The sequence below is a fragment of the Pelodiscus sinensis genome, chromosome 1 (genome assembly GCF_049634645.1).
Source record: "Pelodiscus sinensis isolate JC-2024 chromosome 1, ASM4963464v1, whole genome shotgun sequence".
Lineage (NCBI taxonomy): Eukaryota > Metazoa > Chordata > Testudines > Trionychidae > Pelodiscus > Pelodiscus sinensis.
This window is the reverse complement of record NC_134711.1, coordinates 111,521,285-111,534,673: the sequence shown is the minus strand read 5'-3', so window position 1 is coordinate 111,534,673 and position 13,389 is coordinate 111,521,285. Positions and strand designations below refer to the sequence as shown.

General features: G+C 49.8%; 1 protein-coding gene across 1 annotated transcript; it reads right to left on the bottom strand.

Moving 5' to 3' along the window:
- Window positions 1–4,622: 4,622 nt before the first annotated feature.
- On the bottom strand, window positions 4,623–10,965 carry LOC142818337 (perilipin-3-like). The gene is made up of 8 exons (XM_075897387.1): window positions 10,898–10,965; window positions 10,244–10,323; window positions 9,721–9,916; window positions 8,982–9,064; window positions 7,018–7,249; window positions 6,331–6,527; window positions 5,956–6,078; window positions 4,623–5,437 (listed from the first exon to the last, which is right to left on the bottom strand). Exons 2-8 carry the CDS (start codon window positions 10,304–10,306, stop codon window positions 5,033–5,035), a joined length of 1,299 nt encoding a protein of 432 aa, XP_075753502.1. The 5' UTR covers window positions 10,307–10,323; window positions 10,898–10,965; the 3' UTR covers window positions 4,623–5,032.
- Between the last annotated feature and the right edge of the window lie 2,424 nt (window positions 10,966–13,389).

The window sequence follows — 13,389 nt, the reverse complement described above, 5'->3', positions numbered from 1 at the left end:
CATTCCAAGAATGTGATAAGTGGTCAAGGGTTGCATGGATGAGGTACAGGGTCTGGGATGGAGGTTGGGTGCAGAAGGGAGCTCAGGGTATAGAACTGGGGTGCTGGGTATAGAACTGGGGAGCTGGAGAGGGTCTCGGAGGGAGTATGGGCGAAGGAGGGGCTTGTGATCTTGGACAGGTATTGGGTCCAGGACCCAGGAGGAGTTTGTGATCTGGGGCAGGGGATTTGGGTGCCGGGTCTTGGAGAGGCTAAGAGTGGAGGAGTGGAGGTACAGAGGTTTGGGTTGAGACATGAGGCAGTGGTGTAGTAGGGGGAGCATAATGTTGGGGGGAGGGAGGCATGGGGTGCCAAGTGTAATCTCTGGCCACTTACTTAGTGGTCTGGCCAGCAACCCAGCAGGTTCCTCAGGCAGGCTCCCTGCCCTCTGTGTCTCCACATGCCACTTAAAACATCCAGCTGCAGGGCCCTTGTGCTGCTCTAAGTGCCCTGAGGTGGGGTGGAGGGCAGGCTTCATGCACTGTCCTGAACCCAGCACAATCTCACAGCTCCCATTGACCAAAAATTCTCTGCTCCCTCTCCTATACTCCTGCTCCAGGTTGCAAGCTGGCCAAAGGGAGCTGAGAGATTGTGCCAGGGCAGGTGCAGGGGCAGCATGCAAGGTCTCTCCCCCTCCCAGCTCCTAGTGCTGAGAAATGAACATGGGCCTTGCAACCAGCCACTTTGAGGAGCATGTGTGGTTAGGGAAAGCAGGGAGCCCGCCGGCTCTCGCTGGGCTACAGACAGGATCTGGTAGTTCAATGAGATGGATTCAACCCACTGGCTGTATTTTACCTGCCCCTGCCTTAAATAGACAGTGAACCATTTTGTTTGAGAACAAGAAGTGGGTTGGGCAACCGGAATAGCTTTCTCCCCTCTCCTCTTTCAGCCCCCATTCAGAAAAGCGGGACATGTTGCCTTAAGGGGATCGGTGGGAGAAAAGAATATTTCTCCCTCTGACACCCCTTCATTGTTCTCCCTCAGGCTTGAATTGGGACAAAAACTGGTGGCTCTGTCCCTTCCCACGATCCAAGCCCTGCCCGTGTGAGGTGCTACTCAGAGCAGACTGTGCAGGTGCTCAGGACAGGACTGTGCTTGCTCTGCTGGGATCTTTGGCTTTGGGTCCCTCTCAGGAAGTTTCAGACACACCCCGGGCATGAGCAGAGTGAGAGGGAGACACAAGAGTCACATGCCTGGAGCCCAGTCATGTGATTAGGTCAATCTCAGCTATCTCTACCTCATAAAACTGCAAAAAAAAGCTTGAGACTATTCATTGACTAGAACTGTGATGTCTGCCTGGGCTGGTACCCAGCCTCCTGTAGAGGGTGAAGCAGCATCCAGCCCAAAAGAGGGAACTGTTTACCTGGCCCTTGCTGTTCCTGTTGTTTGCCCACCCACCCATCCTCCCTTGACTTCAGCAGGGCAATGGCTAGCTGGGCTCTGTAGGCTTGGTGGCATCTGGCCCTTTACCCCCAAGGGTCAGAGTGTGGCCATGGGAGCGTGAATAGTTCCCTGATGCCATCCACTCTCACTGTGAAAATGAAACTGAGATGCTTCTCCCAGCAGATGATGCAGATCCACAATCCTCCCTCTCCTTTCTCCCTTACTTTGATCAGCAGTCAAACAGTTAAAAACCTGGACATGTCTCTCACCATCACTTGGCAGGGGATTTACCCCCCTTAGCTGAACAGGGCAGTTCACACATTTCCAAGCTACCATGTCAGGCTCTCTCTGCAGGAGCAGGCTGCTGCCTACCCAGCTATTTTTGCTCCTTTTATATTTCAGAAGTTTTTCCATAATCTAGTGTCACATGAATGGCAGATTTACTTGGTATTGCTTGAGTACCTGTGGGGGCAGAAGGTGAAGCAATCAGGGCTGGAGCCTGCAAGGTCTGGGGGTGGTGCTGCTTTCGTTCCTGTGATCCCTAGCTGGAAGTTGGTTGTGTGCTGCCATTGTACCTGCAGGCACCGCCCCTGCAGCTCCCATTGGTCCCAGGTCCTGTCCAATGGCAGCTGACACCACATGGAGCCCAGAGGGACCTGATGGCTGCTTCCAGGAATCATGCAGAGCCAAGTGAGTGAAGGAGTCTGTCTCGAGCCCAGAAACCTCCTGTGCCACCAACTGGATTTTTAACTGCCTGCTCAGTGGTGCAGACTGAAGCTCCCCCGATTCCTTTTTTGATCAGATACGCTGGTTGTAATCACCATACACCTGGCTCCCCTAACTGGGAGGAATGGAGAACAGGATTGTTCCTTCGTAAGTGGAGCACTTTGCATTTGTCCTTATTAAACTTCATCCTATTTACCTCAGACTGTTTCTCTAGATCATTTTGAATTGACTCTATCCTTCAGAGCAGTTGCAGCCCCTCCCAGCTTGGTATCATCTGCAAACTTAATTAGCGTACTGTCTATGCCAGTGGTCACCAACCAGTAGATTGGGATCTACTGGTAGATCTTTTAGCCTCTGTCAGGTGATCTTGACTGGTTTGGCCAAGAAGCTATCAAGTGCCAGCAATTAAATTGCCTTCATCCCACTGATGCGCATGTCCTGCCCTTTGCCTTGGAGCTGCCCCTCCGCCTGCTTTCTGTGCAGGGTAGGGGAGGGAAAATACGGGTGCTGGTGTCAGGGTTCCCCCTATACCATTCTGTATCCTTTCTCCATGGAGCAGAGGGGGGCACAACAGGACCAGGAATGGAGTTTTCTTGCTGCTTTAGGGAGTGTTTCAGGGCAAAGGCGAGCCTGTCTTAGCTCCACTGCACCACCATCCAGGAGCCACCAGCAATGCCAAAACGGAGCACACATCCCTAACTCCTACCCCAGTCATGAACTCCCTCCTGTACCCAAGCCCTTATCTTAGCTCTGAGCACCCCTGCACCCACATACCCTCCCAATGCCTGCACCTAGAACCCCCTCCTAGGTCCACCTGCCTGCCCCAAGAGCAGCTCAGAGCCCTTCACGCACTACAGATCCCTTAATCCAAGACCAAAGCCTGCACCCCCAACCCTCTGTCCCAGGCTGATGAAAATGAGTGAGGATAGGCAAGAGAGGGAGGATAAAGGGAGCAGAGGCAGGAAGGAAGGGGGCAAGGATACTTATAGATGAGGCAGATCTTGGATTGCACTTAAATTCAAAAAGTGATCTCGTGTTTAAAAAGGTTGGAGACCACTACTCTAGGCCAATATCTAAATCATTAAGCATGAACAGAACTGGTCCCAAAACAGACCCCTGTGGAATCCCACTTGTTATGCCCTTCCACAGTGACTGAACTGTTAATACTAATAGATCATAATGTAACAGAATGTGCCCCTGCTATGGGGATTCCAGAGATAAAGCACATGTATATGAGGGACACCATCAGTCAATATAACTGATTTTCTAGTGTAGGAACGCACTCATGCCAGCCTTAGCACTTTAGGCTCCTGGAACAATTCTCTCTAGAGGAGCAGTTTAGGAGATTCATAAAGGGACTATTAGGACTGGGAATAGCCTAGGATCTGAGACGCATGAGCTAGTAAGCTCTCTGTCACTCAAGTTTGGCTTGGAGTTAGTATAAACCCTAAGTTCACTTACAGGCATTCAGTTGTGAATGAGTGTTTGTAGTTCTACTCAGCACTGCACAATCCCTATGACCTGGGTTGTTGAAAAAAAATCCCTCCATTTTTTATTTCTTGCATTTTAAAGGATTAAACCCCTTTGTGAAATTGGTTGTTGTTCAGGGAAGGCCTACATTGCTGAGTGGAGCACTGTCTCACTATCCCTAAAAAACCCATGAAGGCCAAGGCATTCAAACTATGTGGTATACTTAGCATAGGCCATGTTCTCTAATTAAACTGCCCCCTTCTTTAGAGAAGGAAAGATTTTAAAAAAAAAATGTATTGCATAGGCTAGGAAAAATACAGTAGCCAAGTGAAATGCCACAGTTGTGGAAAAAGCTGCATAGTACATGGAGTATTCAGAGTAGCCACTGTGCACAAGGTGTAAAATTCCTAGTACAATCTTTACTGTCATATCCATATATGCTGCTCCAATAGTTAATGGGGTAGCGATTGGGTAGGTGGTGTTCATGATCCAACTGATAGTGCATGTGCCATGATATCACAATCCCATATTCTGGGACACCTATACCCAAAAGCCTCTATGACAACCCTGTTCTGAGACTGCCTCTCCCCCTTCTTTTGGTAAAAAAGCCACACCCCCACACATGCCTGTTGGAGCAATCCAGCTAGTGAAGCTGGTTAAAGTAGTCTTTAGCTTACTTGTAGGTATTTACTTTCCGAGGCTGCTTCCTGAAAACCAAGTGCCATTCTAAGGCATGTGAAATGAAAGAAATATTAACAATTTGTTCCAATTTTAGCAATAAGCTGCCGCCTGTTTAAAGGGGAGTAGTTGATCTAGAGCCTTAATTTCTGAAGTTCTAAATTTGGTTATTGGTATGAAACAAGCCTGGGAAGTGAGATTAAGTGTCCGCCCCACTAACAGCAGTTTCTGCTACTGAAAAATGAGGATGTCTACAGTAGGACTAGTCTGTGCACAGATCACCTACTATAGACCTGGAAGACACTTAGACATGAGAAGACGAGACTATTCAAATGCAGTGACATTTTATTTTGAAGACAGAGTGGTAGTAAGTACAAACCAATATAAAGATAAGAAATCTACATTCTAACATCCACAACACACTAGGTTCTGAAGCCCGAGCAGCATATGGTTCTTTTGTCTAAGTTATTACTTTGCCAGACCCCTTCCTTCAGATTTAGGCATGTGAGCCAAGAGACACAGGAGCAGGTAACCTGCTGAAGTACATTATTCATTACTATCTAGCAGGAGGACTAGTCACCCTGCCAGAAGTTGCAGACATCCAAGCACAGGGATTCCTGGTGTTAGCCTACTTCGGCAGGCCATACAGGGCTAGTGTACATGAATGCAAAGGAGACTGAATTGGCAGATATGGAGGAACTCTGCCCTCAGGCTTCCAAGCTGAAATGATTTCCAGCTCAAGGCTCCTTAGACTCTGATGCCACTACAACTTCTGTCTCCTTAGCGTCAGTTTCCTGATTTTGTGGTGCCAGGGAATCTGCAGAGCCCTTCCCCAATGGGGCAAAGGGTCCCACAATCCAAGACAGAGGCGTATCCTGCATCACGTACGCCATCAGCTCATCCACATATTCCTGGGCCTTGGTCACCATCTCCTGGCTCTGGGTCAGGAGGCTGCTGGAGAGATCCTGGAAGGAGCTGGCAGTGGAGAAGGAAGCATGGAGCTCTCCCATGTTGTGGGACATCTGTCGCACCTTGTCCTGAAGGTTGGCGGGGAGACCTTGAATGCTGGATACTAGCACCCAGTAGGCATCCTGCAGCTGCTGGAAAATGCTGCGGGACATGGCCAGAGTCTCAGACTCCACCTGGTGGAGAGACAAGCAGCTGTATGTTATGTTCCTCACACAAAAGGCATCAGACTCACTGCTACCTCCTGCAGTCGGGTTCACCATGCCAGTAACCAGCAAGGTCTGATGGAAAGCCCACTAGCAACAGCATGCCTTCTTCTGGAGGAAGGGAAGGAGCAGTCTGGCTCCATTAGATAAATTAAGGAGCTCTTGGATCACCACTGCAGTCCATAAGCCATGTAACTGAGAGGTATGTCCGGGAAACCCCTTTTCACACAATCCACAATATTAGGTTGTAGTGGGGTTAAGCTAAGCATGCACATAGCTAAGCTAGTAACTTAACACCTATCTGCACAGTTTGCTCATATGACCAACTTAAGGATATCTAAGGAAGTAAGTCTTCGTTATGCTCAGGATTGTCAGTCTTGAGAGGCCCTAGAGATGACTCAAGGTTCCTTGGAGGAACAGCTGCTCAAAATACATCAGGACCAGAATACTATCTAACTTCTAGTCAGATGGGCAAGCCAAGCACCTACCTCTGTGTTGGGCACGTCTGTGATCTCACTGCCTTTTGCCTGCTTTCTGCTCCAGTTCAGCCACACGTGCTGGAACGTCTCCTGGACATCTTGTAGTGTCACACCTTCCTTGAGGTGTTCAATCTGGATGAAGAGTTAAGTTACAACAGCACATGTCAGCATTTGTCATTTGCCAGCCCTCAGATGGGGATGCTCAAATGCAGCAAGAAGAGATCTAGTCATTGCACACAGCCTCATTGAGCCCTGGTCCAGAAGGAGGGAGTTGAAGTCTTCCCTCTTCATATGCTCCCCTTAAGGCAGGGAAGGGAATCAGAGGCCGGCTGCTTTCTGATTTTGTCAGAAGAGTCCGGCCTCAAGAAGTTGGCAATTCCTTACCAGTCCCATGGTTTGTTGAAGCTGGGAAAGCGCCTCACTGATGCTGTGGCTGGTGCGTCTCATCTTGTCCAGGGAATAGCGGTAGGCGCGCTGGCGGAGTTTGGTGGACAGGGAACCCAGACGCACAAAGTAGCTGCGATGCTCTTGTGGTTGTGCCGCAGACACTTCAGCCCCTTCCACGGATTCCGCAAGTTCCGCTAGAGGGAAGGTTGTTCAGATTAGATGTTGGGGGAAGGAGCACAAGTTGCACTGTCCTACCCCGAACTCTTGGAACGAGAGCTTCCTAGCACCTTTTAATACCATGGAAGTAACCTCAGCCTTTAAGAGGAGCAATAGTTAACCCCACTAAAACAAGACAGTCTTTAACGTGCTGCATAGTCCAGTCTTGTTTCAGCAAGACCAGACTAACACTGCTACATCTCTATTACTAACTCCACTAAAGACCACCAAGCCTGGTTTTGAGCATTTGGATGAAGTCTATTCTTCCCCCATCTGTCTCATGCTTCCCCTCCAGGACCATCTTGTCATTTAATCTGGGTACATGCCCACCAATGCAAAGCTGAGGCATGAGCATTACAATATGAAGTTACTGTAGGACAAGACTGAGACACCTAGGGGAGGTTGGACCAGAGGGAGAGTGACCCTGCTTTTTCAAAGAAATTTGCCCCATCATTCCTGTGCTCTGACCTAGTTCGTCCTCAGTCATGGGGAGGTAGTGATCCAAGAGCGCTTCAGATTTCTCCAGCATGGCTTCCATCCCACTTACGGCCAGTTGGCCCATTCTCGACTCCCCAACGGTGCTCATGCCCTCTGCCACCACTGATCTGGTGGTCTTCATACCATCCTGCATGGCCTCCCTGGTCATGTCCACCACTCTGGTCATGCTCTCCTTGACATCTGTCAGTGTGTCAGACATGGCCTAGAGGGAAAGATTCAGCAAGGTATGATCAGTAATTCAGAGCAATAAAAACCCCATATGGATCGAGGGATTGAAGTCCAAGCAGTGGATTACCATCTGCTCAGCTCCAGAAGTCAGACATATGAATACCTGGTAAAATTGTGATTACTCCTTCAAGTGAGTTATGAGACCCATTAGGTGCAGATGTCAAACATGCAGTTTACAGAGTCCATGTTTAAAAAAAATGTAGCTTGGATTTTTTTAAACCTTATCTTTATGATTCATACAGGGAGAGGTGAATCTCCCATGCATCTGTCACATGGTATGGTGGGTGGTGACATGAGGAGACCTTCCCAGCCCAGCCATCTCCACCCTCCGTTCCTGGTGTGGCCTCTAGGGACCAACCCATTCCTCCCAAGACATGCTGCTTTGTCTTCAAGCTAGTACATGGTTGGCACAGGGTTATTTGGCCCCTCCTGCCAGGATATCCTTCAGTACTCACTCCAGTGTGACCAGCCGCCACCTTCTACGGTGGGAAGGGCCTGGAGATTCAGCTCCTGGGGAGGAGGGAAGGGATGACCTAGCCTGCATCCTGGAAGAACTCATCCTCTCCCCACCCTCCTCTGTAGCTCAAAGCAGCTTGTCTTCTTGCTTGCACTGTACTGAGGAGCCAGCAGCAACCTGGAGGTGCAGCTGCCACTGACCTCACCCAGATGCCATTGGTCCACAGGCTGTAGCACAGGCAGGAGGGTGTTAAGCCCTGAGGTGTTGAGCACCAGAGCTGAGAAAACCAGGCTGCAGAGGCTTCAGCAAACCTGGCCAGAGAGGCTCAGCAGTGGCAAGTACCCAGAGGATGCAACAGTCCCACACTCCCTTGGGACAGGACCCAGTGTGAGGGGAGGTGGGTGAAGAGGATGCTGCGCCTCATCTAGAGCCGTGTGGCACCTCTGGGGTTAGGGTCATGACCAGACTGGAAATCACTTCCTCCTGCCACTCTACAGCTTGGCTGATGGACAAAAAGCTTCCCTATGGGAGTGCAGTGAGAGTGATGCCCACAAGGCTTGGCTCCTCCTGGCCAGGACTCTGAACTACAGGGTTTTCCAGGAAGGCCCTGGAACAAGAACCTGCCAACCATACTTGCAAGCTGAGCACTCAGACCAGGGGTGGCTCTTTGCCCAGCCTCAGCAGTGGAGAAGGGGCACAACCTGGAGGATAGCAATAAGGGGAAGCATGTAAAGGGCCAACTGTTGAGCAGCAGCATCACACAACTAAGTGCTGCCTGCCCTCTTCCACCAGAGGCTGCACCTTGCAGTGCTCAGCCAGAAGTCAAATGGGATGGCAGGGCCCTGCCTCTAAGGGATGGCACAGCACGGGCTCGGCTGATGGACAAGCAGCCTGGCTTCACCTGCTACCGCTTTGCTCTGCCAACAACCTTATCAGGTTTCTGTGGTATGCAAAAGCTACTGGATTCATGCCCTGCCCCCGCCCAGACCTGGCACACAGGCAGCTGAGGAACAGGGATCCTGCCAGGAAGAAAATCCACCAGTATTGATGGAGGGAGAGATAGGAAAACCAAAGACAGGACAGTCCCATTTTTAAAAGGGCATCGGTTCACCCTACATCTTGCTGTCAAGCTCTACACCAGACTAGATACCACCTCATGCTGAAAGTGGTGGCACGGCCTTTTGCTGGAGGAAGCAGAGCAGTATTGCTTGTCTAAGCCCTGGCCATGTCACTGTGTGGGGTGAGTTACCTTCTCAGCCGTCTCTTGAAGGGTTGGTAGATTCTCCTCCACTTTGTCTGGTACTTCAGAAGCCAACTCCGTTCCTGTTGCTTCTGTAGGAAGAGACCCCAGGACGTAGTTTCCTTAACGGTCAGTTTTGCTACTGCAAAGCAGCATCTGGCTCACGTCACAAGGCAGCAAGAGTTAGGGATGAAGAAGCTGCACATTGACACTTGCAACTAATCTCAGTTTACCAGGGGATTTCCCCATCTTCCCAGTGCAGTGATTGCCTCCCCCTGCCCCAGGCTAAGAGATTTCCTTGTGTAAGGATGCTCGTCCTGGACAGTCTCCAAAGCTGTAAGACTGAGTGTAAAGGTCTCACTCCATAGTCAAGCACTAACTGATCTCCAGCTCAGCCCTCTGGCAGGCACCCAGAGGTTTACAACACCTTTGCTCTAAAAGGTTCAATGAAGTGATCTCATGAAGGGAATGAGTAAGGATGGTCATTTGTGTTCCCATTGAGCAATTGCTGAACATGAATCTTCACCACCCGGCAGTAGTGGATATGGCTGCATGTTCCTACCAGTCATTAGAAACACCTGCTTCTAGTATCTCAGGGCTGCTCAATCATTCCTACAGTCACATTAGCCCCACTGCTACCTGCCTCTAGTGCTGCAGGTCTTTGATCTTGAGACCCTATGGTCAAGAGATTTTGTCATACACACACACATAGAAATCTCTGCTTCAGACAGTTACAGACTTTACTCACCCTGAGGTTCAAGTGCAGGTGGAGCTGGCTGTTCAGTGCTGGCTGCAACACTGGTTAGGGAGGTCACTCCCTTCTCTGCCATGTCACAGAGAGACTTCACATAGGGATGGCTCTCCTTGGTGGAGGTGTAGGCCGTGGCAGCCAGGTCACAGGCAGTGCTGACCACAGGGAGATTGGCCACCCTCTTCAGGACATTCTAGTGAGGCAAGGGGGAGAACAATGCAGTCAGGGAAGCAAGGGCCTGTCCTGGAGCTGACCCATTGCTTCGTCAAGTGGTTATACCCTTGACTATGTTTGCCCCCCCCCCCCCCCCCAATCAAAAGATTATATGATGGTGTGAAAGGCTGTAGAGCAGGAGGGCTAAAGAACTGCTTCTGACATTGGAGTGATGACACTAGATCAAAAGTCAAAACAAACAAAACATCCACCAAGGTATCCATGTGTGGAGCCTGCTATTAATCAACAGCCAACTGTATGGTTCAACATGCAGACAGAACAGTGAGGCTGAAGAGAAAATACCCACCTGTTGCTCCTCCTCCCTGTGCTCTGGAGCAGACATATTGGTGTCTTTTCCATTAGAAGTCATGGTCTAGTCAGATAGGCCTGAGACAAGGCAAAGAAAGGCTACATTACAAGCCGTAACTATCACTGGACTTACAGCACTCAGAGCCAAGAAGGTTGTTCTGCTCCATGAAGTGACAACAAAATGGCCATCCCACCTACAGATTAACAAGGAGCCCCTCTTTAGAGAAATATTTGCTCTTTAGTACATACACGGTCACTGCTTCTTAAAAGCATTTCAGTTCTGCTAAAGATAAGGACAAAGCAGGAGAATTCTGTCTCATATCACTGAGCCATAGAAAATGTTCTACTTTAATAAGCCCATGGAAGGCAGCAAGTACATAATTACTACTACATCTAGTAATCAGCACTTACTGGTATGAAAATGAAACTTGATCTGATACTGTCCTTCACCAAAGCAGGGGCTTTTAGTCAGCAAACATTATTAAGCATCCCAGACTCTGCTTTCCAAACCACATTCTGCTTGCAGCATCTTAATAATCTAAACACAGCCCCACATCCAAACTTTCTTAGCAGCATGACTACACAGCCCTAACCAGGGAATTATAGAAACAAAAAGCCCTGTTACTAACAAGTCCCACAACACCCCACTAACCTTTCTCAGTACTCCAGACACTGCCTTACTCTCCTTACCATCTGGCAGGATTTTATACACATTTGGTGATGTCGTGCTTTAAGTGTAGGGGGTGAAACACTCAGGACTGACAGTTCAGAGGGAGCCAATGAAAAGAAGGCTTCCACTTCTCTGACCAATAAGAGAATAGAAATCCCTTGGGGACGGCAAAGTTTGGGCGTGAGATCTTCACCATAGGTGATTCCAATTACCCTGCCTGGGTCGTTTGCTGCCACCCAGCTGAACTCACTTTGATTCCACAGCCTGCCTTGAAACAGTTGCTAGTGAGAATGGATAAAAGCACCAGTAAGACTTAAAAAGCACTTGACTTCCATTGCCTTTTCTAATGGTGAAAGGGAGAGGAAAGGGGAACATATTGAAACAGAGCTTCAACTTTTATTTTGACAAAGCTAGAAAAAATAAATCCCTGCCAAATATAAACCATCTCTGGGGGTGAGGTTGCAGAGAGCCATGCGCCTGCTTCCTCTGCATGTTGGCCAGTTTCAAAGTAAAAACCAGACACTGTACCACAGAGTGGCACTCTAAAGATTGGTAGTTTTCTCCAGGGTTTAGGGCACTAGCCTAGGATTTGAGCTAAGTTCAATTTTATCCACTTTTCTACCTCCTGTGTGACTTGGGCAAGTCACTTAGCCTCTCAGTTCCCCTATGCACAGTGGGGGTAACAGGACTTCTGGGCTTTATAGTTGTTGTCTGAAGTGCTCACATACTCTGGCAATCAGGACCCTAAAAACACATTAAAGGATGAGTGGCCTATAATTTTGGAGGAGGGGGGGCATTCCAAGAATGTGGTAGGTGGTCAAGAGTTGCATTCTCCCATGATGTGCATGGATGAGGTACAGGGTCTAGGATGGAGGTTGGGTGCAGAAGGGAGCTCAGAGTATAGACCTGGGGTGCTGGGTATAGAACTGGGGAGCTGGAGAGGGTCTGGGAGGGAGTATGGGCGAAAGAGGGGCTTCTGATCTTGGACAGGTATTGGGTCCAGGACCGAGGAGGAGTTTGTGATCTGGGGCAGGGGATTTGGTTGCCGGGTCTTGGAGAGGCTAAGAGTGGAGGTACAGAGGTTTAGGTTGAGACATGAGGCAGTGGTGTAGTAGGGGGAGCATAATGTTGGGGGGAGGGAGGCATGGGGTGCCAAGTGTAATCTCTGGCCACTTACTTAGTGGTCCGGCCAGCATCCCAGCGGGTTCCTCAGGCAGGCTCCCTGCCCTCTGTGTCTCCACACGCCACTTAAAACATCCAGCTGCAGGGCCCTTGTGCTGCTCTAAGTGCCCTGAGGTGGGGTGGAGGGCAGGCTTCATGCACTGTCCTGAACCCAGCACAATCTCACAGCTCCCATTGACCAAAAATCCTCTGCTCCCCCTCCTGTACTCCTGCTCCAGGTTGCAAGCTGGCCAATGGGAGCTGAGAGATTGTGCTGGGGCAAGGGAAACATGCAAGGTCTCTCCCGCTCCCAGCTCCTAGTGCTGAGAAATGAACATGGGCCTTGCAACCAGCCACTTTGAGGAGCATGTGTGGTTAGGGAAAGCAGGGAGCCCGCCTTTGGCTCTCGCTGGGCTACAGACAGGATCTGGTAGTTCAATGAGATGGATTCAACCCACCGGCTGTATTTTACCTGCCCCTGCCTTAGATAGACAGTGAACCATTTTGTTTGAGAACAAGAAATGGGTTGGGCAACCGGAATAGCTTTCTCCCCTCTCATCTTTCAGCCCCCATTCAGAAAAGCGGGACATGTTCTCTAAAAGGGATGGGTGGGAGAAAAGAATATTTCTCCCTCTGACACCCCTTCATTGTTCTCCCTCAGGCTTGAATTGGGACAAAAACTGGTGGCTCTGTTCCTTCCCACGATCCAAACGCTGCCCGTGTGAGGTGCTACTCAGAGCAGAGTGTGCAGGTGCTCAGAACAGGACTGTGCTTGCTCTGCTGGGATCTTTGGCCCTGGGTCCCTCTCAGGAAGTTTCAGACACACCCCGGGCATGAGCAGAGTGAGATGGAAACACAAGAGTCACATGCCTGGAGCCCTGTGATAGGTCAATCTCAGTTATCCCTACCTCACAATACTGAAGAGAAAAAAAAAAGGTTGAGACTCTCCATTGACTAGAACTGTGATGTCTGCCTGGGCTGGTACCCAGCCTCCTGGTGAGGACGAAGCAGCATCCAGCCCAAAAGAGGGAACTGTTTACCTGGCCCTTGCTGTTCCTGTTGGAACCCAATGGCTAGCTGGGCTCTGTAGGCTTGGTGGCATCTGGCCCTTTACCCCCAAGGGTCAGAGTGTGGCCATGGGAGCGTGAATAGTTCCCTGATGCCATCCACTCTCACTGTGAAAATGAAACTGAGATGCTTCTCCCAGCAGATGATGCAGATCCACAATCCTCCCTCTCCTTTCTCCCTTACTTTGATCAGCAGTCAAACAGTTAAAAAGCTGGACATGTCTCTCACCATCACTTGGCAGGGGA